General features: G+C 33.5%; 2 protein-coding genes across 19 annotated transcripts in view; both read right to left on the bottom strand.

The window, feature by feature from the left end:
• The window catches only part of LOC148597500 (inositol hexakisphosphate and diphosphoinositol-pentakisphosphate kinase 2-like), a 52,303-nt gene extending 40,810 nt beyond the window's left edge, over positions 1–11,493 (bottom strand). For 14 of the 17 annotated variants that reach the window (XM_088564447.1, XM_088564442.1, XM_088564439.1 and 11 more), the window contains exons 1-10: positions 11,296–11,493; positions 9,120–9,306; positions 7,310–7,514; positions 6,079–6,264; positions 5,068–5,219; positions 3,703–3,804; positions 2,764–2,925; positions 1,804–1,925; positions 936–1,037; positions 348–434 (exon numbers count right to left, since the gene is read on the bottom strand). In XM_088564447.1, the coding sequence (XP_088420573.1) occupies positions 348–434; positions 936–1,037; positions 1,804–1,925; positions 2,764–2,925; positions 3,703–3,804; positions 5,068–5,219; positions 6,079–6,264; positions 7,310–7,514; positions 9,120–9,230 (1,229 nt within the window). In that variant the 5' untranslated portion in view covers positions 9,231–9,306; positions 11,296–11,493. The remainder of the gene's footprint in view (positions 1–347; positions 435–935; positions 1,038–1,803; positions 1,926–2,763; positions 2,926–3,702; positions 3,805–5,067; positions 5,220–6,078; positions 6,265–7,309; positions 7,515–9,119; positions 9,307–11,295) is intronic. The other 3 variants (XM_088564449.1, XM_088564443.1, XM_088564444.1) reach the window with 1 other exon arrangement.
• Positions 11,494–16,818: 5,325 nt separating this feature from the next.
• LOC148597501 (uncharacterized) lies at positions 16,819–23,834 on the bottom strand. 2 transcript variants are annotated; one of them, XM_088563894.1, is made up of 3 exons: positions 23,252–23,834; positions 20,524–21,132; positions 16,820–19,281 (listed from the first exon to the last, which is right to left on the bottom strand). In XM_088563894.1, the coding sequence occupies exons 1-3, from the start codon at positions 23,344–23,346 to the stop codon at positions 19,014–19,016; spliced, it is 972 nt and encodes a 323-aa protein (XP_088420020.1). In that variant the 5' UTR covers positions 23,347–23,834; the 3' UTR covers positions 16,820–19,013. The 2 variants fall into 2 exon arrangements, with proteins under 2 accessions (XP_088420019.1, XP_088420020.1); XM_088563893.1 differs by lacking the exon at positions 23,252–23,834 and having other exon boundaries at positions 16,819–19,281; positions 20,524–23,244.
• Positions 23,835–23,900: the final 66 nt, after the last annotated feature.

Genomic DNA, 23,900 nt, shown 5'->3' on the forward strand with positions numbered 1-23,900 from the left:
ACTGTGAGAAAGTTGATTTTATATGGATTTTTCCCGAGGAAACCTCAATTTCTAAAAAATCCTAGAACACTGAAGTAAGCATAGACCAGGCTCACCCTTAGGATAAGTATACTCTGCTTTTCTAGAAACAACCACTGAGTTGCTCATAAAATAGTTTTTAGTAAAATTTGTGCTGCTTGTTTATGTGTGTATTTTTTTTATTTTTTCGGGTTCTATTTGTTCTTCAGCTATTAACCTTTTAGTGCCCACAGACGTTTTAATTAGTCATTTCTACATTTTCCTTCTTGTAGAAATGTCTATAGCATAGATGATGTTTGCTATGGCTTGGTTTTTATTTTTTTGCTTACTTTTTGTGCTTGACCTCCATTTTCATTTTCTGTTTAGGAGTTCTATCACCATGTCTAATGACTGCTATTACACATCGTAACTCCATCCTGTAAAAAAACAAAAAAAAATATAGATTCTGCAACTTATCATAATGTTTTGAAGGGAATTAACAGTGTCTGGTGAAAGTGAAATAGTCAAAGAAAGGAGAGATTGATAAAAGTTTATTGTCCTACGGCATATATTTCAAGAATTTCAGGATGAGAATCATTGACCAACTGCACAGACCTTATTTTGTTCTAGTCTGATGTGCTGACTCCGATCTTTATTGTGCTAGATCACAGAAGCAACAGTATGTATGTAGACATACCAGCCAACTCAGTCTGACTCAGACACAACCAGGTCACTCTATTACAACTATATCTAATATTCAATTACAGAAAAAGGCATCATTTTTAAAATAACTCACATCTTTTCAGAGAAAAATTGAATGTCTCAAAGGGAACCATTAACCAAGAATACATCTGTATCTACACTAAAACAAAACCTGGAATAGAATAGGTTCTTTTTGTTGAACAAATATCCTACAGCTATTTCTATACTGTACTCACATGGAACCAGAAGTAGTGGGTACAACAGGTATATCTTCTGGAGCAGAACCAAGAACCCATGGAATATGGAGCTGTGGAGCCTTAGCTCTCATTATCATTGTCCTGAAATATTTAAATGAAAATTATTTCATCTCCTTTCAAATTATTGTGAGAGAACAATTTTTCATTGGATACTGGTGTCTTTGTTTGGGTCAAACCATGAATTTAAAGTCATAAAAATGTAAAATTTTCATTGAAAGTTAATTTTTCAGATAAATCTTTCAAGTTAATTATTTGATAAAAACAAGAAAGTTGATATTTAGAACTGTCCACTGCTTTTTGACATTGAAAGATGAAGTAAGTACTAATCCATATAAAATGCCAATGGTAGAGGCCACTCATGGTACAGAAAAACCAACAATACAAAGATGCATTTTTAATTTGCTATATTTCAATTTAACTCTAGTCCTTTCTTTATACAGATCAGTTGTTGTAAATTACGCTAAATATTAACGTTGATTTCACCACTTTGTTTGTGACGTGAATTATATATGTGGAAAATTAGAATCTTGCAATGGAAAACGCCTCTCTTACGCCCTCCTATAAAGTGACACAATGCGAAGTCTTGACTACGATAAATCTGTATTAAGACGAAAAAAAATCAACAAAATCAGGAACGACAACTCTTGATAAGTGCTAATTTCATCTGCAATCTGTATAATTTTTATATGCAACAACCAAATGACTAACTCTGAATAGTTATGTGGTCTGTAACTACTTATGAATAAGAAATAAAAATGAATATTGTCGGTCTTTGAAATGCATGAATCACTTCCTCTCTGAATTTTATAAAGATTGCTTCTCAAGAAGTTGTATATTTCATACTTACCCTAATACTTTAGCACAGTCATCATAATATTTGGTAGAATTTTTAACAAAGCTAAAACCATTGACATCACAGACATAAGACTTTCCATTAGCCCTCAGGAGGTCAAACCCACATACATTTTGCTATAAAAAAAAAAAGAATATACACAGAAGAATGGCATTTACGACATTATAATCTTACTTTCAACATTCTGTCAATAAGCAGAACCACAGTGGATTGAACATAACATAACATAAACATTGGATATTACCACTATCACTATTTGTTTTTTCTATGTTTCCCTCTTCATACAAAGTACTGATTTCCATTCCAAACCCATTAAATTAAGAAAAAGAAATAACTAAGACAGGAACAGGCATGCTATTGTCAATGTAAACGTAACATGAATAGAAGCTGTTCTGGAGGAGTAATCATGGGAACCAAGGTTATTGTGGCTATCAAAAGAATGTAATCCAGGGACAAAGACAAGACATGGAAAACAATCAAACAAAACAAAGAACATAACGTAACTAAAATAATATATACAAAGTAACAAAAGCAAATGAGCAACTCAGACTCCACTAAAAACTGTGAGCATGCACCAAGTGCACCTGGAGGACTTCACCTGTATGAGTGAGACCAACTCAATCAGGATCTTTTCAACTTTCAGGCAATTCAATTTAAATGAATAGAGAGAAAATTTATCATAGTATGATCCCTTCATGAAAATAAAAAAAAAAAAACACAGATACCCAATTAAAATCAACATACATGTAATGATTAATACAGACATTTTTCATCCTAGTAGGGTTGTTCTATCTTTGACATACATTAATTCACCATAATTCACCATGATATCCATTCAGGTAATATTTGAAAATTAAGAGATGTCAAAGGTCAAAATAGTTATAAGCAGATTATCATTGTTTGCCTGCATTATACACTGCATTGAAGGATTTTTCTATGAGACTTTTGACAAACCTTAAATGCTAGGCAGACTTTCCTGGCTAACAATTTATCTTTGGCACTCAGTAAAACAGGATAACGGATTTCCTTCCCCATCTTATCTCTCTCAACCTTCCCATCTAATGCTGGAGATTTCCTGGCTTCAGCATGAGCATAGTCTGGCCCTACTGTGTATACCTGAAATAACAAAACAATTAACTTTCTGGAGATTTCCTATCTTCAGTGTAAGCATAGGATGTCTCTACTGTGTATACCTGTGTACAGACATCAAGATATCTCAACTTTCCCCATCTAATGCTGGAGATTTACTGGTTTCAGCATGAGCATAGTCTGGCCCTAGTGTGTATACATTGTACCTGTGTACAGACATCAAGATATCTTAACTTTCTCATCTAATGCTGGAGATTTACTGGCTTCAGCATGAGCATAGTCCAGTCTACTGTGTATACCTGAAGCAACAAGATATGTAAACTTTCCCTTCTAATGTTCCAGATTTCTGGCTACAAGATGATCATAGTATGGCTCTAAAATATATATCTGCATTCAAACAACAAGAAATGTTAACTTTCCCATCTAATGGTTGAGAATTTAGCTTCAGTTTAAGCCTGGTCTTACCCTACAGTGTATACTTGTATACAAACAACAAGATATGTAAACTTTCCTGTCCAATGCTGGAGATTTCCTAGTTTCAGCAAGAGAATAGATGGGCTCTACGCAGATTTCTGGCTACAAGATGATCATAGTATGGCTCTAAAATATATACCTGCGTTCAAACAACAAGAAATGTTAACTTTCTCATCTAATGCTTGAGAATTAGCTTAGCTATGTATAAACAAAATGACATATTAATTTTCCCATCCCATGCTGCGGAGCCCTATGGTGTATCATACTTTTCTATAGTATCAGGCAAACGCTTAAAAAATCCATGCAGTTAACAATAAAATAATTTCTTACCTTGACATCAGTGCCATCTGTTGGCATAAATTCTTCGTATATAAATGACCCAGTTTTTCTCATATAGCTACAGGTAGAGTAAACACTGCTCCGTGAACCAATCTGTCAAAGTCAAATAAAAATTGAAAATAAAATGTAAAAATTATTGTTAAATACTTTTTGAAAATTGTTCAAAATACCCTTTATCATTTAAAGATGTCAAGAAGCATGTTCCTACTATAGGTGAAGACAAGAAATTCCAAAAGCTGAAAAGTAGATACAGGCGGCTTTTCATACTTATCACTTATATTGAAACTGACAGACCAAATGATCAGACACCATAACATCTTTTATTCTGTTTTGAAAAACAACACAGCATAAGCATAGTTATGGCAATACATGCACAGTCCCTGAACCGATCCGTGCAACTATTTGACAGATCGATGACTGTTGACTGATTGGTCACTAATGGATTGATAACCATTGACCACTGACTGATTGGTCACTAATGAATTGATAACCATTGACCGGTGACTGACTGGTCCCTAATGGATTGATAACCATTGACCAGTGACTGATTGGTCCCTAATGGATTGATAACCATTGACTAGTGACTGATTTTATCGCAGTTTTGTTATGTATAATGACGGATGATCTGTTAATAATAAAACAAATGTAAAATAAAGTAATAATAAATGTTTTAATCTACAGCATTATGTTTATATGTGTAAAATTGACAAATAAAACAATGGAATCTGTAAAATGTATTGACCGCTCTGTGGTCAAGTGTTGCGATCACAGTTTAATGGATAGGTTTGACAGATCGATGACCAATCACAATTTTTGTTGCACTGACCTCTTCTTGTACTTTACTCTGAAGCATTGGAATATATACTAGTAGTTAGATATTTTTTTTCTTAGAGTAACTTAGTGTGTAGTTAGTGTTAATCATGTTAATTAGCACTTATAATAATCAAGCAATAAATCACATTATATCATTGTTTTACCACAGGCCATTTACGCTACATTATTTATCCCTGAGCAATAACGAAAGGTAAAATGTCACCAATAGCAAGCCCATGGTAAAACAATAATAAAATGGAGTTCCCATGGTTTATTTTTATTCTAATAGAACTAACTGAGATGCAGCCTATGTGTTGCAGAAACAAAAAATCTGATGTGATTATGGTAATGTCAGAAAAAAGACTTCTGAAACATTGGTCATATGTTAATTACCAATTTACCACGGCTGTGGTCCAAAGACCTGTAAAGAATGTCATATTAGTACAACATTTTGATTGATAGAAAACCTCAAATACAACCCCAACATTTTATTTACAAAAATTTCCTAATGCAACCCCTGAATTTGACATATTGGTCCAGTACCTTTCTGAATAGCCTCTGACTTCCCCCACCAGCAGCATTAGGGAAGTAGATGTATACATTATGATCCTCGGCTGACACAGGCTTCTCCACAAACGGTTTGTGGAACATCTCATTCTCTATCTCTATGACATCCTCATTGTCTGTTATGCTATCTAAAAATAGAACATTTCCCTCCAGGAATAATCTAACAGAGGCAAAATTATTCACATCAGTGTCACAAAAATTTAGCATAATTTTCACCTGTTTTGAGCAAATTAATTTGTGAGAGAGTTGGTATGAATTCAGGTGAATAGATCCTTCACTTGAAATTCAGTGAACTTGTCAGATGGAATTTGTGCATTGTCACTTGAATCCCATGCCAAACTGAACCCATAATTTCTTAAAACAATATTTACTTGCATATGTTTTTTTTTCAGTTGCAGTCCATTTTGATAGATACCTTTCACATCACACGCACATGGAAACTAATATTTGTGATGTTATTAAGATTTCTGTGTTTTTGTGGCTTGTTATACAAATAATTTATTGTTTCCCATATACATGTAACTATGTTATTGGTCTTGAAATAATTTTCAATTTTAGTACTTTCAAAAAGGTTCCTGCAGTTTATTTTTCTGTTTAGTAACTTTGAAAATGTTCTCCTGACCCAGTTCTTTTTATCCAATATTTTATACTTTGTGCTTTTTCGTCCATTTTTTGTTCAATTACACTTAGTCTAGATAATAATGATGTTTTTAAATCTGACACTTATCCTACCGGTGACCTGGTCCATCCTTCCAGTTTTTAGTGGAACACGAGTTGTTCATTTGCTTTTGTTACTTTGTATGTCTGATTTTAGTTACTTTATGTTCTTTGTTGTCTATGTCGGTTTTCCATGTCTGGTCTTTGTCCCTGAATTACATTCTTTTGACTACCGTTATAACCTTGATTCCCTTAATCACTCTTAAGAGAGGGACCAAGAAAAGTAAAATCTAGCCTCCCAAGACAATATAATTATTTGGAGTAACTTACATTGAGTTTGTGGTGTCCCTTTCTCATCTCTATTCAGGACAGCATATCTTGGATGAGGTATGCCATGACTCATTAGTGTTTTATATACTTCTCTTCTATCCAGTAGTGTAAACTGTGATTCTAAATCATTGATAACAAATGGCTTTCTCAGTTCTTTGTAGGCTATTGCTTTATCTAGTGGAAAACCTGGTAAAGGATTAAATACTTTAAAAGAAAAATTGAGCTTTCCAAATTTATAACATGACACAATAAATAAAGACAGAATATTAGCTGTTTTGAATTTGTCGTAGAAATACATTTGTAATCGCCATTTCCACAGTATGTTGAATAGGATGAAACATGAGAGGAATTGATAAATTAAATAGCATTATTTTACATTTATTTAAGGTTCAGCTTAAGTCAATATCTAGGACATTCCTTAAGAAATGTTTTCGTTCATAGTTATACATTAATTTAGCGCTGAAACATTGCTTAATGCTTCTGTATTTGTATTTAAGGGTCACAAGCACAAGTCAAGCTTAAGAAAAATGTTTTATAACTTCTATGAATGTAAACAACAATAAATCTACAGCTGTCAACAGAATGTAAACAACAATAAATCTACAGCTGTCAACAGAAGGTAAACAACAATAAATCTACAGCTGTCAACAGCGAGATTTGAAGTCTGAATTTCATGTAGTCCTTTTCCTAAATGTACTATGCAGTGCAAGATACATGTAGCATTTTTTTTCTTGAAAAAAAATGCCATTTCTTTATATTATTTAGGATGAGTAGAGATATTCTCTGCCATGACCATGACCAAGCTAAATACCAATGAACATAAAATATTAAAATTTTCATTCCAATCCGGCAATTTGTCATAAATTATTGCTAGCTTGCACTGCACCAGATATTTAGACTACAGTATATTTGCATTTCTTTGCAAAAATCTGTACATTTACCTTAAAATTTATGTTCACACTTGTTGTTAAAAATATGGTTGTAGTAACATGTTTTGTGAAGGAAGGAAATATGCATAAATGTGTTTGTAGAATTCTGTATAAAGAAGCAAGTTTTCAGGTACATACATGTAATAAGTGCATTCTTAACATCTTGACAATTAATGTCCTAGATTATGACTTTAGCAGAACCTTAACAGTGATATTAAGATTCAGGGCATGAGGGTGTAACTTTGTTTTTATTAAATGTATTTACAAATGTAACTGAGAGTTAAAAAAAGACCATAAATTACCGGTAGAAAAGAAAGATATAAGAACATCAACGATGGGCCAGTCTTCTACTGGAGTATTGATTATTACATCCTCATCAAAGATTAATGTATTTAGCTGCATGTATTTCTTCAGACGAGTCAGGATTTCATTCATTGGTTTGGAATTTGACTTTTTGCTCATGGCACAGATACCAACAGTGATTTTCTTCATTTCTTCTAAATAGTCCTACAATGGAGAAGGCTTTTATCAATGAAAGTACACCCCCCCCCACAAACGAAAAAAAAATTGACCTACTGAACCTATTTTTTTTCAGCATATGACAGTAAAACACTTTTTTTTGCCTTACCAAATACAACTGTAGCTACAAAATGTATTACTTAAGCACTTTAAATTTTTTGACATAATTCTTAGTTAAATATCTGACTTGACTATAAATGGAGAAAGCCTGCTAAGATTCTGAAGATCCCACATATTTACATGTACAAAACAGAGATTAGGAGGAAGCCAGTTTCTAAGGAAGGGGAGATTAGACACCATGAAATGGTCTGATTTTTCATCAAACAAAGACACTGAGAAAGGCTTGATTAGTCACCACACTGCCACATGCATGTATATACTACACCCAGAGAGGGAGAATTCTCTTACTTTTATTTCAGTGTCTAGTGGACGGAGCTTTACAGAGTCCACTCCTAAAATCCTCAAAGTGATTTCTCCCAAATGGGAGTATTTTATTGTCTTTTTTGGAAGTATTTCAGAGTAACTCCAAGTATTTTATTACATAGTACAATACAGTTAGGTCATTTCTGAAAATATGGTCTCATTTTGTTAAAATAAAGCTGTTTTGAGGCAGTCCACACAGAAATTTCTAGTGTTTTGTCATAAAAAAGTGCATATTTTCTAAATCCTTGGTGTGTGGAGGTTCAAGTCATTTATAAGTAATTTAGTGATTATTCTTATAAAATCCAGTACCCATGGTAACATAATGAAAAAGATATTACTGAGTTTTAGTACAAATCAGAGGTGCCTTTCCAAAACTAACAGCCAAATACTATGTTTTATAAAATATCAGGCACTTAGACACTACCACAGGATGAAAGCATGCATGGAGTAGGTGGAAGAAAGGTAAAAATAATAAGACCCTTTTCGATTCATTCTCTCACAATTTTAGTCCCAAAAGTTCATGTGAAATAAGGTATTTTAAAAATCAGCCATCTGATGCTGAGGGGAGAACCTAATACGGCAGGGGACTGAAACATTCCGGATGCCATTTTTCATTTAAATTACACCTGTTTACCATAACATATATTACATCTGTCTATGTATAAATACTTATCTACATTTAATCAATATATCCACCAAATTTCAACTTTTAATTTTAAGTTTTACAAAATTTGAAAAGGGTAACTTGGTGTGCGAAACAGTGCACCTTAATGTAACTGTATAGTGCACCCTTACCTTGTGTATTGTAATCATGTTCACCTGACACATGTGACAGGTATGACAGGATGTAGGTGGTACTTCACAGGATAATCAGGGCAATAAAAAACTCCCAGTTTATAGTCTTTTGGAGGAAGTACACCAAGATCACTCTAGAATTTTTATGGCATTTTTGGAGTCACTCCGAAAAGTGACACCAAAATGGGAGTTTTAGAATCTATACTTTCTGGGTGTACTCTATACATGTACATAATGTATCTTCTTCATGATTATAAATTCTGATGTAATCTCATAATCAATGAATACAATTACCCATCATTACATAATACAGATTGCCAGACAAACCTTAGTACTTTAGAAGTTACAAAGAATCCTTACAAGCCTGATACTCACCACACATAGATTCTGAGGAAGACCAGGTTTAACTAGGATATCCTCCCCCATGAAGAAAACAGGTTTGACATCCTCCTTAGGAGAAGAATCTTCTTCATTATTATCACCCATTTCAGCCAAGTCACCCAGAGGTATGAGCCGTGGCTCCTCTGATTTCAATCCTCTGTTAGTCTACTTCACAACAATTCTGTAAAAAATATATTACTGTACATTGTACATGACTACATGTACATGTAGTTAGCTACACTCCATGAGATATTTAGGTTTCACATACTCACAATACCTAAATGCACACAAATCACTCACCAAATGCAAGATAAAAAGAACATTTCATGTCTATCATGCATATAAACAAAAGCTCCTGCTAGTGAACACTGCCAGCGTGTGTTGAAAGAAGAAAAATGAAAAATATTAAAACTTACAGTTTATGGAGAAAGAAGAGAGAAAACGTTTAAATAGTGAGCGCCGCGAAGCGGAGTGAGATCTACGGTTATTACGTGTACCTTCTAAATTTCCCTTAAGGTTCCCCAATACACAAATGAAAAAAAGTCACGTACCGGAAGTAACAAAATGTGACTGTACTTACGGAGAAAATTCATCATATCTTTCAATGAAACAAATAAAAAATATAGGTTAAGATTACGTTACAGTAATAATAAATTCATCTTTTCTGATAGTTTTCAAGTCATTTTCTATTTTTTTACTTATTAAAAGAAGTGACTGTTATGTTATGTTTTTAAAAACTTCGGGAAACATGTGGATGTACGTACATGTATCTCCACTGTTCCACTGTTGCTGTTGTCAAGAACCTAACCCGCCTTGGAAAAAAATTATAACTCCGATGGAATAATCAAAATCAAAACATAGCAATTATTTTCTTGTTTGGAATTTGCAGCTGACGTCTGAATTTTGTTTACGTCACATGATATGTGTAAAATATTCCCACCATTAGTGGAGAACTGTAATATTCCCGGTATCTGTACAAATTGACCTGACAGGCCGAAACTGAAATGGATATTGCTAGAGATGCCCTTAAACATGTTGAAGTATAAAATAATGTAAAGTATTGCGAAGTGCTATAAAGTTATTGACCAGTTTGAGACCAAGGGGAAAGGGGGGTATGGGGTTGGAATTTTAGGGTAAAAAATTGTTTAAGTTATTCATTTATTGAAAAAAAAACTCCCCCATTAATTAACAAGACAGATTTTCAAATAGAAATGTTGATTTTGCTTGCTACTTAAATATAAATAAAAATATTGCACTTGTGAAGCAAAATTTTTCATCCAGGTTGACCCCCCACCCCTTCTACATGTATGTAACGTCCTTTATTATTTTTATGAGTCTCACCCAGACGGTACATGTATGATAAAGCTCACAGTGCTCGCTGACTTAGGCAATGCCTACCCCATATTAGAAATAATATAAAAAGAGTAATAATAAAAATATATATAAATAATGGCTGTAAAAGCAAATAATGAGTTTAAAAAAAATAAATGAATGTTTTTATTGTGCATTTAAATTAACACTTCTATTGTGTAGTTAAAATTTAAGCACATGCACAATTTTAATTGATGCATGAACACTAATATGAGAAACCAAAACATTTCAAGGACTGTGACTAGTGCTGGGTGACCCCTGTTTTACATTTTTTGTAGTTCAAACTTCTAAACAGGATATAATAACCCACGTGACAAATTTTGGTCCCATTCATGATAAATTACATTAATATCTATTTTGTTGTACATTAATCACAACTAAAGAATTTTTTTCCAGCAACACAAGCATTTGACCTTTATTAAGTGTTCCAATTCACCCTGCACATTTCAGAGAGACATTTAGAAATTGCATGCTTAGTATATTAAATGCGTACATAAATACAAATCCTTTATAGGCTCTTATGGACTTGTAAGGCCCTAGATTAAATGGATGTTCAAACAGTTACATGTATGTTTCCCAGACAGACATAAAATGGGAATGAAATACATTTGTATCTAAACTCTATAAATTGTTGAAACATAAAAGCTTATGGGTTCAATATATGAAGGGGCTCCTCGTAGGCTCTCTCTAGTGCTGAGAGAGATCTTCTTCCGGCTTTTACTAATTTATATGTACATGTACAGGTAGATAAATCTTTGCTACTGAGTACGGTGTCCAGTGACAGTGTGTGTGTACTTACGTTCCGAACAATGGGCGAAAGTGTCGCAAAGGCTTCACTTGTCACCGATCTGATTTTTATTTCATCTCATTTCTACTGCTTAAAAATCGACATCATTGTGTGTGGAAAATAATTGCTAAAGCCCTGGTGAAAAAGACAATTTTGACTTCTGCTGCTGTTTGACTGCCGGATGTTGACAAAAGGGAACTAATGATAGGATATTTCGTCCCACACATAACTGGTCCATTTTCACATCGATTGAGTTTTGCTATTTAAAGTTGTTTTTTTTTTTATGAAGTAGTTATTCTTTCAAAACTGTCACTTAATAAGGCAATATTTAGTAAAGAGATCGACAACCAAATTACTATGATCAGACCTTATCGCTATACTCCAGCAAAATTATAGGTTTTTTGGCACTTAATTCCTATCCTCTTACTTTCTCAGGACTCGATACTCAGCAAGTTACCCATATTTCATATTTTCTGTCTTACAAGTACTTCTTCAATCCGCGCCGTTTTGCATTGGATATTGTTTTGTTTTGTTTTATTATGTTTTTTGTCTTTTTTGTTTTTGTTTTTTTGTTTTGTTTTTTGTTTTTTTTTATTGTTTTTTTTTTTGCACATAGAGAAAGAAAACAAACAAACTTGTAAACGGAAACAAAACAAAACTGGGTACAAGAATGTGGGTAAACTTCACAACAAAACAGTCGCCCTATTTGTAGATGTATGTAAAGATTATTTAAAAATAGAACCTACATGTAAGCCATAGACCAGATTTAAAATATTGTTTGAAAATATACATTGTTAAGTATTTGGGGATAATATTGGACCATGCTGTTTTGTTCTGTCCGTTGCTGAGTAATTTTATTTGGCTCAAACTTGGAATTACTTTTTTTCACCCCCCCCCACAAGTATAAATGTGTCATTTATTAATTGAGTCGGTGTCAAGACAATAGTAATTGTCTCATTTCGAAAATTATAAAAGAGGTTATTAATGTACAAAACAAGTCATTCATTTTCAGCATCATCAACTCTACGAAAGTTACAATGTATAAGTGAGTCTAAGTTGTACAAAGATTCCGATTAAGAGTGATCAAAATAGAAATTTTCTAAAATATGAGGTTTCCTGAGTGAATAAAAAAGACAGACACTTGCATTTGACATGAATTAATGCATCTAAATATTCATTAGAGTCGAGATGATGATTGCCATGTATCCAGCCACTAGTATTAAGTTTTTGGAAATGTACATGTAGCTTGAAAACTATATACAAAATAAATTGAGAAAATCGACAGCATGCTGAGCTCTATCTATGTATATGTACCTTTTCGGAAAAAAGAGCACCGAACATTTTTTTGAGTTATATATTGGCCCCGAAAAAGGGAAAACTCATGACTTATGTGTATTCATACGAAAACCGTGATGATTCTAGAAAATTGTGTATATGAAATCAATATTGACAACGTTAAATGGTTAATCTATGCCATCTATAGGCTTCCATCTACGTCAAATGATAAATTTAGTACAAATATAAATATTCTACTTAAATTGTGGATTTAACAACGAAACATTGTTACTAAACTTAAAGGAAAATCTGAAAGTACTTAAGCTCGCTTTCAAGAAAGAGGTGCTGGCGGACAAGAATTAAAACATTTGTACAGTACAGTTAAACTATATATATATATATATATTGTATTAGTCGAAAGCGACAAAAGGATTTATGATAACATAGATGTTTCTTATAATCCAATATTTTTTTGTAAATGTTTTAAATGAAATTGGTAAAGATGCTGTTTTTGGCGAAAACAGTCATCCTAGGATACACGAAATTAACTCTGAGGCATCAGGACGTTGACACAGTTACTAAACCACTTAATGAAATTAATACTAAGAAAGATACAGGTGTTGATAAAATCTCATCTAAGCTTTACGTGCTGGGACTCCTGTTCCTAACAAAAATATTACATACCAGTTGTAATAGTAATTTTCCAAGCAGGCTTAAGGAAGCACAGAGTGTACCAAAGTGATCCTGACCACTGGACCATCATGTCAGTATTTTACCAACGATATCTAAATCATATGAAATGGTTCCGTCTGATCAATTGACAAAATATTTTGAAAAAATGTTTTAATTTTTTTTGTTAATAATGTGCTTTTAGAAAGGGTCATGGGTGTCAGACCAATTTGCTGAAACTCGTTGAAGACTTTAATTTCTGGCAATATCCATTCAGCACCTGCATGCGTCGGAGTTTTCATATCATATTAAAGTACCGTGTAACCTTTTTACAATTAGGCTTCTGTGCCAGGGTTTTGGTGCTGGGACTCCTGTTCCTAACAAAAATATTACATACCAGTTGTAATAGTAATTTTCCAAGCAGGTTTAAGGAAGCACAGAGTGTACCAAAGTGATCCTGACCACTGGACCATCATGTCAGTATTTTACCAACGATATCTAAATCATATGAAATGGTTCTGTCTGATCAACTGACAAAATATTTTGAAAAAATGTTTTAATTTTTTGTTAATTATGTGCTTTTAGAAAGGGTCATGGGTGTCAAACCAATTTGCTGAAACTCGTTGAAGACTTTAATTTCTGGCAATATCCATTCAGCACCTGCATGCGTCGGAGTTTTCATATCATATTAAAGTACCGTGTAACCTTTTTACAATTAGGCTTCTGTGCCAGGGTTTTGGTGCTGGGACTCCTGTTCCTAACAAAAGTATTACATACCAGTTGTAATAGTAATTTTCCAAGCAGGCTTATGGAAGCACAGAGTGTACCAAAGTGATCCTGACCACTGGACCATCATGTCAGTATTTTACCAACGATATCTAAATTATATGAAATGGTTCCGTCTGATCAACTGACAAAATATTTTGAAAAAATGTTTTAATTCTTTTTTTAAATTATGTGCTTTTAGAAAGGGTCATGGGTGTCAGACCAATTTGCTGAAATTCGTTGAAGACTGGAATTCGGTACTTTATAAAAACCAGTATATGACAGATGTATTAATCGACCTTTCGAAAGCTTTTGATTGTCTGCTTCATGTACATGATATATATTTTTTTCAAATAAACTCTCTACTTACGGTTTATCGTCTAAATCTGTGAAATTACTGGGAAATTATTTAACTGGTCGGTGACTGAGCTGACACCACGAAGGCGTGCGTCAAGGTTCTAAACTTTGTCCCTCGCTTTTTAATTATAAATGATATTTTGTTTCATTGAGCAAGTTCATTAGAATTATAAATGACACTCTGGATTCTCTCTGACCTCTAAAAAACTATGATTGTATTTCCCCCGCAACTGTACAACTCAATGCAATTTGTAATAATATGTTTTTTCTGCATACCTTTGTACTACATCGGTTTTATCAGAATAAATTATATATATATAGCAGGGTACTTTATATAATAATGCTGATGATAACACCTTGTCGTATGTTAATTATGGCATTGATAATTAAATGTTTGTTCTTTCAAAGAAAATTTCTGTATTGATAGAATGGTTCAAAATAAATAGTATGCAGGCCAACCATAAAAAAGTTCAGGCTAGTGCTACAGGTAATAAAACACATGATATGAAGCCTGTTTTTAATATTGAGTCGGCTAAAATAACATGTGAGGATGTTGTAAAATTACTGGGGATCGATATAGACTAGCATCTGAATTTAAATCAACATATAAAAAATGTATGTCATAAGGTCTCACACAACTCAATGTGCTGAAGCGCATTGGCTGCTACATGTACCTCTCCAAATTATATAAACTTACCATATGTCACAATTTTATTTCTTTCGAACTTTAATTTTTGTCCTTTGGCATGGCATTTTAGCAATATAAGTAATATTTCTAAATTGAAAAAAAAATGCAAGAGAGTGCCTTGCGATTTATATATGAAGACTACGAGAGCACATATGCTGAGCTACAAATGTACTAGATTAAGCTAAAGTACCATAGCTTAAGATCAGAAGGATGCATACAAAAGCTATTGAGTGTTTTGTGATTTTAAACAAACTATCATCACCTTGTTAATATGATCTTGCTTTTAAAAACTCAAATTAGAATTTTAAATATTAAAATATTGAAGATGTGCAATGTACCAAGAGTACGAACAACTACATATGGTATGAAATCTTTAAGATATGCTGCGGCTGTTTTATGGAATGACCTACCTGATGAGTTTAGAAAAAATATCAAATTTTAATCAATTTAAAAAACATTATAAAATCTTGTGTTTGAAAGAACAGTAAATGCACGGCATGTGACTCCATCTAGGTCATTTCGAGTGTATATATTTTATTTTGCTATAACGCATTTGCATTGCTTTTTATCATTTTAGTTTTAGTTGTTCTTAGTTCTAGTGCTATTCATTCATCTGCTTTTATTTTGCTTTGATAGCCAGCTCGCATCATATATAAATACATGTATCTTGCATTGTCCATTATTTATTTGCATGCTTTGTTGTTATAGTATGTAGGTCAAAAGCTCAATAGAGCTTATGTTTATTATTATGTATTTTATGCCGAAAAGTTATTTATTTATTTATTTAATAATGACTTCTCATTCCGTACTGTCAACTTTCCTTTCATTTCTGGCAATATTCCTTCAGCACCTGCATGCGTCGGAGTTTTCATATAATACTAAAGTACCGTGTAACCTTTTTACAATTAGGCTTCTGTGCCAGGGTTTTGGTGCTAAAATTTCAAAGCATTTACATATTTTATATTTACGGATGTAGTTAATACGCTGGTGCATGTAACTGTTGCACTTCGACATACATGTATCTGTTATTTTTTTTAACGGTATAAGTACTTCACAATTGAGACTTTAAAACTGTTTGAAAGCAATATCATAAAGATTGCTTTTCTTTTTTTCTTCCTGTAAATAGACGTTTAAGTACGCACTGACAGGCCTCGCGACGAATAACAGAAGGATGACACAACTAAAAAGTAAATTAAAGACAAAAAGACACATTAATGACCAACATCTCCTGCCTATAGAAAGACGATGGAGCTAAACTACAATGTAGTTTTACAAGAATCCACGTACAGCATTTTATTGATTGATGCTGACATCAATTGCACGGCAATTATACATTGTATAAATGTTTAGGATGTTCGTTTGAATATAATTTGTTTTAATTTTGTGTCACCATATTTTTCAAATAAAACATTTTGTGAACGTAAAGATAACTGTAGCTGGTTGATACAACATGGTGTATACTGTTGGTTCGTTGTCTGTCTTTTTGTTGTTGTTTTGTGTGTGTGTGTGTGTGTGTGTGTGTGTGTGTGTGTGTGTGTGTGTGTGTGTGTGTGTCTTCGTTTTTGTTGTACGTGTGTTTCTTCGTGTGGAGTTCCTCGAGTCGTCATGTCAAAGGATTTCCCCTTTTTTGCACCGCTGGTTCCACTATATACTTTTTTTCTAGCATATTACATCAACAAAGATCTAAATAATAAAAAAAGCATAAAAGCAAAAGTATTGATTTTTTTCTGATTATTTATAGAATATATCAATATTCTAATATACACATGTATCTTTGCACATGAGTACAATATTAATAAATTGGCATTTATTGATATCGATAAATATTACATATTTATTAACATTCAACAACTATGTGAATGTGATTTGCTGTTGTGTTGTTTCAAATGGCTTTTTTCATCTTTGTCAACGAGTTATAATATATATTTGAATAGCAGTCTCTGTAAGAATCCCGCATATTATGTGATATGTGAAATATCTGATACACCTTAAAAAAGGCAACAGTTTGTGTTTTTGAGTTGTTTTATAGGTCTCTACAATGAAATGTGTAATTATTCATTTCAATCTCTCTGCTCTTAGGAGACAATTCACATTGAAAATCCAACATTTTCTATTGTATTCAAGTGTTATTTACTGACGTATGTCCCTTAATTTTGAATTATACAGTGCATTCTATATAATTTTTTTTATCTCTTATGTACAAGGGTTCTATGAAAAGCCACATTATTCTTTTATATTTACTTCAGTATTTTAAACAAAGCATCAAAAATAAAAATATATAGGATTCCCAACCATGTATCGCATATTGCATGATTCCTAGCTGGAGTGCTACTTAATTGGTTCCATGATTTTCAGGTTCTAAACTCGAGTTACATAACAGCGACGTATTATAGTATTATTTAGTCATTGGTCAGAGGCTACCCATATTGGACTGAGGCAATTGGACTGAAATGTAAAATGGCGGGAAACTTTCGCAGAAATTTAACCACCGTAAGCTAGGTGGATAAAACGTCACGTGCATTTTTTGATAACCAGCTTAGAATGGGAGAAATATTATAGATTATCCTTTAATTTCGAGTGGTTACAAGATTTCTCCTCAAGATATTCAAATTTTAGATATTCACTCATAAGCTTCAGTGAGTGGGTTAAATCTAAAATTTAACTATATACTTGTACGCGTACGTTCATTGCAGCCACCAGAAGAAAACTAATATACAGGCGCGGATCCATGGACTGGCGTACCTGGCGTACGCACCCCCCTAAATCGGTAAGAAAAATAAATTTCACCACTAGTTTCACTCCATAATATTTTTTGCCCTCCTTTGCATGGCATTTAATTCAATTAACGCACCCCATAAACTCAAATTCTGGATCCGCCCCTGATGTAGATACGTTGTAATAACTTACGTTTAAACTTAATACATAAGAAGTTATTTAAGACCTAGGTAAAGACTGAAACTTCCATCACTCTCCCTTATTAAATCAAGTCCGGATTGAAAATCCGATACCGGTTTTCGTTGAAAAAAAAAGATGTGTTTATTCATCCGTTAAAAAAAATGAAAAAAAGTGATTCTATAGTTTCTTACATTGTAATTACCTAACAAGGCAGAATAAAATATCAATTTCGGTTATTGCCTTGGGTGAAAAAAATCGTACCTGACATTACATCCCAGAACCCTCTCAGACTACTTCATGACAATCTATAATTTTCACCGTGCTCTATAGAAATGATCATTCAAATCCTGAACTTTGTGAAATTTAAACATATTTAGTTATTGTGTATATATTCACAATTCGTAAAGCGTAATATGCAGTCACAATTCGGAGAAAATACGGAGAATCCAAATAAATGAATAAATAATCACAGCGAAGATAATGTAAACGCATAAAAAGGTCTGAAAAATTCCCAACGATGTTAGAACTGTCAAATTTCGATGCACAGTTTTGAACGTTCCCTCCGCTGGACTCGAACTCGTACCGCTGTGACTTCTAAGATTAGGCCAAATGTGTATAAAATGTGGCACATGAAGAAAAAAAAACGCAGAGATTTTATTGCATTATCCAAGTATTCATACCTTATAACCTCTAGAAATAACCATCGAGATGTTTGTAAAGTTTGCCTTTTTAAGAAATAGGTAGGTCAATTTTAGTTGAAATGCACTATGGAAAAATGGCAGAAGATTTTCCAGCACTTTTTCCCTATAAAAGCAGTCAAAATAAACGCTTCAGGATAAATTCAATTCACATTTCGGTTGTTTTCTAGATGTATTGATAGAATTTGAGGCATAAAAGACCAAATTGGGGAAAATGAAGTGCCTGATTTTTACACAGAGTGGTATTTTAGAGATAATTGCCTTGCGGATGAGTCCATCTGTACTTAATTACGTATATACGTATACAGTTAAAAATATAATACAAAACTGATAACAAGAATCAAAGACGGCATTGCACTTAAATTCAGTAATTAATTTCACAACTATTTCTTCATTTTTACCCGAATCACACTAACACGTCTCTTAAGTACATCATGGCATGTCTTGTGTCGTGTTTCATTCTCCTGCAGTCTTCGTTCAAATGCTTCCCTCCCCTCCCGCATTTTACTTTCGATCTGTGCAATCCGTTGTTCAGATATCTGTCTGTTTTCTTCTCGTTGCCGTTCTAGATTCTCTATTTTACTGAAAAGATGTTTCATTTCATTCTGCTTCCGCCTTTCTAACTGGTCCATTTTTATATGCGTGTTCTCCCTTCAATTAAAAAAATAAACAGAAAATAAATAAATCTTAGAAAGAATTATTGTAAGCAGTTATGCTACTAGTAAATGATTAAGAGTAAGTATTTGTAAGAATCAGGCAAAATAGGGAAAACCGGAAACATGCATGTCAAAACTCCACCGATCTGACAATAAAATACCACTCAAGGATGCTTTTTTTCTAATTGAAAAGACCATTATTTGATCTCTGCATCATTGGATTTGCTCAGAAATTTTTTAATAGAATCTTAGAAAAAATGAGGTTTTTGAAAGGGTTATCTATCCTTGAAATGTTCATTTTCAGTTCATTTCAATGAAATTGTAACTCAATGGTCCAGCGTGATATTGAAAATCTTGTCCGTATTCCTTGATTCTGATGGTGCAAATAGTCAAATTACACTATCAAAATGATAGTTTTTTTTCATACCATGTTTCACCCACTGCCTAATTCTTACACGGACCGACACATAACGATTTTTATGCATATGTTCTATCTCAACTTGCGGGAAAGACACGAAAGTCTCCTTTCTGTTTAGTGAGAAAATGAAACTTGAAAAAATGGCCGAGACGAAAAATATGTTGCAGGAATTGTAACGTTCGGTATACCCACATTCGTGCAGGAAATTGATACCGGATAGCATTTGAATACGTTGAACCATCTCCATAAATCCACATACCAAATTTGAAATCAATCCATCAAATGGGAGCGGAAATAGGTCCTACGAAATTAGGACGAATGGACGGACAAGGTGATTCACATATTTCACCAAATAATTCAGAAGGTATGAATAACATTATACCTCACATGTAGACAAACAAACAATTATTCTTAAGTGTCAGTCTCTGTAAGAATCAGGCAGTAGGTGAAACATGGTATGAAATGACTCATCATTTCGATTATGTAATTTGACTATGTGCACCATCAGAATCAAGGAAAACATGATATTTTTTCATATCATGTTGATGCATTGAGTGATAATTTCATTGGAATGCACTGAAAATGAAAATTTCAAGGGCAGATAACTCTGTCAAGAACCTCGTTTTTCTAACTTGACATTCTATTGAAAAAATTCTAAACAAAGCCAAACAAGGACAAATAATAGTATTTTCAAATAGAGACAGTATCCTTGAGTGAAATTATATTGTCAGATTGCTGGGGTTTTTACATGCATGTTTCTGATTTTTCCCATTTTGCTTGATTCTTACAAACACTTACACTTAAAGATATAAACCCAACCTTCTTATGAACTTTGTTACATCTAAACTCTTCAGTCGGCCTTGGTTAAAATTATCTTTATTCAGGTCTATAGTAGGCCATCTTACTTGGGGCGTTGTATCTGATAAGTTGATCGTAACGATATCGGAAAACGGTCTAAATATCTCTGTACGAGAAATGACCGGTTCTGGAACTTCAGTCTTAGCACTCTCTCGACCGAAAATACGGCGCTTGTTTCTTTTCTCCATTTTCTTTATCCTTCGAATTATGGCATCCTTCTTCATGAATTGAGATCTTATAATTTCTTGCATTTGTTTATGCCTTTCTAAACTATCACCAGAATACAAACTTTCACACGAACCATTAACATGCGATTCATTCGACAAACCATGCGAATTAACCACGTGATGATTTAGACGTTCAAGTCTACCTTTCCATTGACAACAATCAAACACACAACGTACGTATTTACTTCCAATTGTGAGTTCTATTTCGTTATTTTCACCGACAGAAGCGTCGGCTCCACAAGCAGGACATGCTTTGTTCCCGCGTTTTTTCCATTCACCAATACACGACAAGCAATATAGATGTCCGTTGATGCACTGCTGTGGTTCGTTCAGTATATAACCACTGAAGCATTCAATGGAAATAAATATCAGATATACAAAATAAGTTTTAGAGCTCAATGACGAGGACAGAAAGGTTTCCCATAAATACACATGTGTATTTAAATGTTTTCTTATACTTGCGATGTCCGCGGAAAGAAATCGAATCAAATTCATCAACGATATTTCTTTTGGATATTTGCACAGGCACTTGGCACGAATAGTTTCGACCACCCCTTTTCCCCTTATACTACAACCCAAATATGTTTTAAATTAAATTTTCTATGTAATATTTACAATGTGGCCCATGCAAAGACTAACAAAAATACAAATTTCAATCAAATTAACGAATCGCGCGAAACTATTGGTTCTCGAAAAAGGAGGGTGATCGAAACCGTCCGTTCCCCGAGTGCTTGTAGATTTTTGTCCCAATTTTGTACCTGCCATATAAAGTGGGGAGATATTATGTGATACCCTTCTAAAAATTGTGTGTCCTACTGTCCGTCCCTGGACGGTTTTCAGATAATAACTTGAGAAAGAAACAATGCTTTTTTAAACTTTGCACACTTGTCAAGAATTATAAAATACAGGTCAAATCAAATTCTCAGCAAAATCCCAAATGCATTTTTTGTGTGTGTTTTTATTTTGGCGGGGGGGGGGGGTGTTTTTTGTTTTTTGTTTTGTTTTTTTACTTACATAAATTTGACATTCGCCCTTTTCACCATTACATAGCGGTCTTTTACTGATGTGTTAATGCCATATTTTTAATGAATTTTTATTATCTTACATAGTTCGACTTTCTTTTGGATAATATTCCTAAGTTTTGATCCATACATTTATTTCTCAATTTAAGTACGCACAACTCTTCATCGCTCTGTTGGTTTTGATCGGACTCATGTGTGACTCGTATTGGGGAGCTGCATTATTGTTGCTCGTTTGCAATGTAACATGTGCCGCTGGCGGAATAAGACGTCTTAACCTTCCCGTGCACTCGATGTCACTCCCCGGTTTTCCGTTGTAGTTAATTATGCACGTGCTTTAGTTCTTGTTTTACGAATTGTGTTCTTTAGTTTTTTAATATATATTTATTCGTTCTCTACGGTGTGTATGTAGGTCATTTCTATTTACTGTTTTCACGGTCACTTTGATAAGATGTATCTGAAATGCCTCAGTACGTTTTTGTCGATATTTTGGAGCCGAATAGATTTGAAATAAAGAAGCAAACCGTAAGAATTGTTTGACAAACAAATTTGCTACGCCTAGCTACATGTATGTGTCTCCCCGCCACCCCTAAAAATGTTGAAATGCAAAAGTCCCATAACTGCTGTAAAACTTATAAAATCAAAATACGACTAACAATCCCGCAAAATGTGACGACAATCCGTACAGCGGTCCCTGAGGAGTTGCATCCACAAAGTTTCTGTAATGCAGCATGTATAAAGTCCCATGACTTGTAAAAAATTGTCGAATCAAAATGGCGCTGCAATATTATCAACTAAATGTATATTCGTTGTGACTAACACAAAGGAAAGTGTAACGAACGGTCTCCCGGACACAGGTATTTCTATGTCCTCTTCTTCGTTGCGGTTGGGGACATAAACTATGCTTGAATTTCTTTGAAAATGAAGAGCAAGGAATTTGTACTAAGACTTGTGGCCTTCCTTTAATAATCATAAGAACATGAATGTATAATTATTATCATTGGACCTAAAATCTTCAAGTTACATGTCAATACAATTTGTGATTTTTGAAAATCTGAACTAAGTCCATACATGTAACTACACCAGGGTTTATGGTGAAAATGAGAAAATCACTGATTAATAGGGAGTTGACTTTAGTAGAGCATTGATTTCGCCTGGATGTCGACAGCCAAAATATTGGCATAGAATATTTGACGATTAGCGACTTTGAAGACTTCAGTCTTTGATTTTAAGATAAAAAGCGTTTGTGTGATGTTTACACTTTGTTTTTCCCTTAATTTTGCTGTGTTGTTAAAACTTATTTTAAAAATCTCACGGATGTGGCACAATCAAATCTATAGACAGTATAATTGTATTTGAATATATTCCATATGTGTAATAATAGTGTAACGGGCAGACAAACTGTATCTGCCGAGAAAAAGACCTACTTTGACATTAACCTACCATATAATACAGGAATAATTCAGCCTTTCTCTGTGTGATAGGTTCAGGAAAACGTCCGCATTATACCCACCAAAGTTCATTATCTGTTCCTCCATATCAGCAGATCTGAGTGTGAATGTTTTTTTTTCAAATCTTGTAAAAAAACATTTCAATATTATTGTTTCTGCGCAAGAGTTCAGTCAGACAGATGCTGGTATAGTGAAATAGACCCTTCTTTCAAAATTCTTTGGACGGTCGAAGTGCAATTAAGAAAAAATAAGTCGCAAAACCAACTCAATATTGTTGTCTCTTCACAGGGGATTAGTCAGACAGACGCCGCCTTGGTAAAACAATCCATATATTTAAAATTCAACAATAAAAAGAATGCGCTGTATCCTCTCATACTACATTGAGAAAATGAGTTCGATGGACACCCAAGTGTAAATTAGCTAAATTAAAACCATTTTGTACAATCACGCAGCTTCTTCTAAAACGTCATAATCGACAAATCGTATCCTTTATCACAAAAAAAAGAGATTAGATTTTAATCCGTAACATACATAGACTGATAGATATATTTTAGGCCTATTTTAGGTATATGTAGTTTAAAAAATACATTTACAAGTATACCTGACAAAGGAGCATAAACCTTTTTGTTTATAGATATGTT

Source organism: Perna viridis, chromosome 15 (genome assembly GCF_037379345.1).
Source record: "Perna viridis isolate PV_CMFRI_1.1 ecotype Kerala chromosome 15, ASM3737934v1, whole genome shotgun sequence".
Lineage (NCBI taxonomy): Eukaryota > Metazoa > Mollusca > Bivalvia > Mytilida > Mytilidae > Perna > Perna viridis.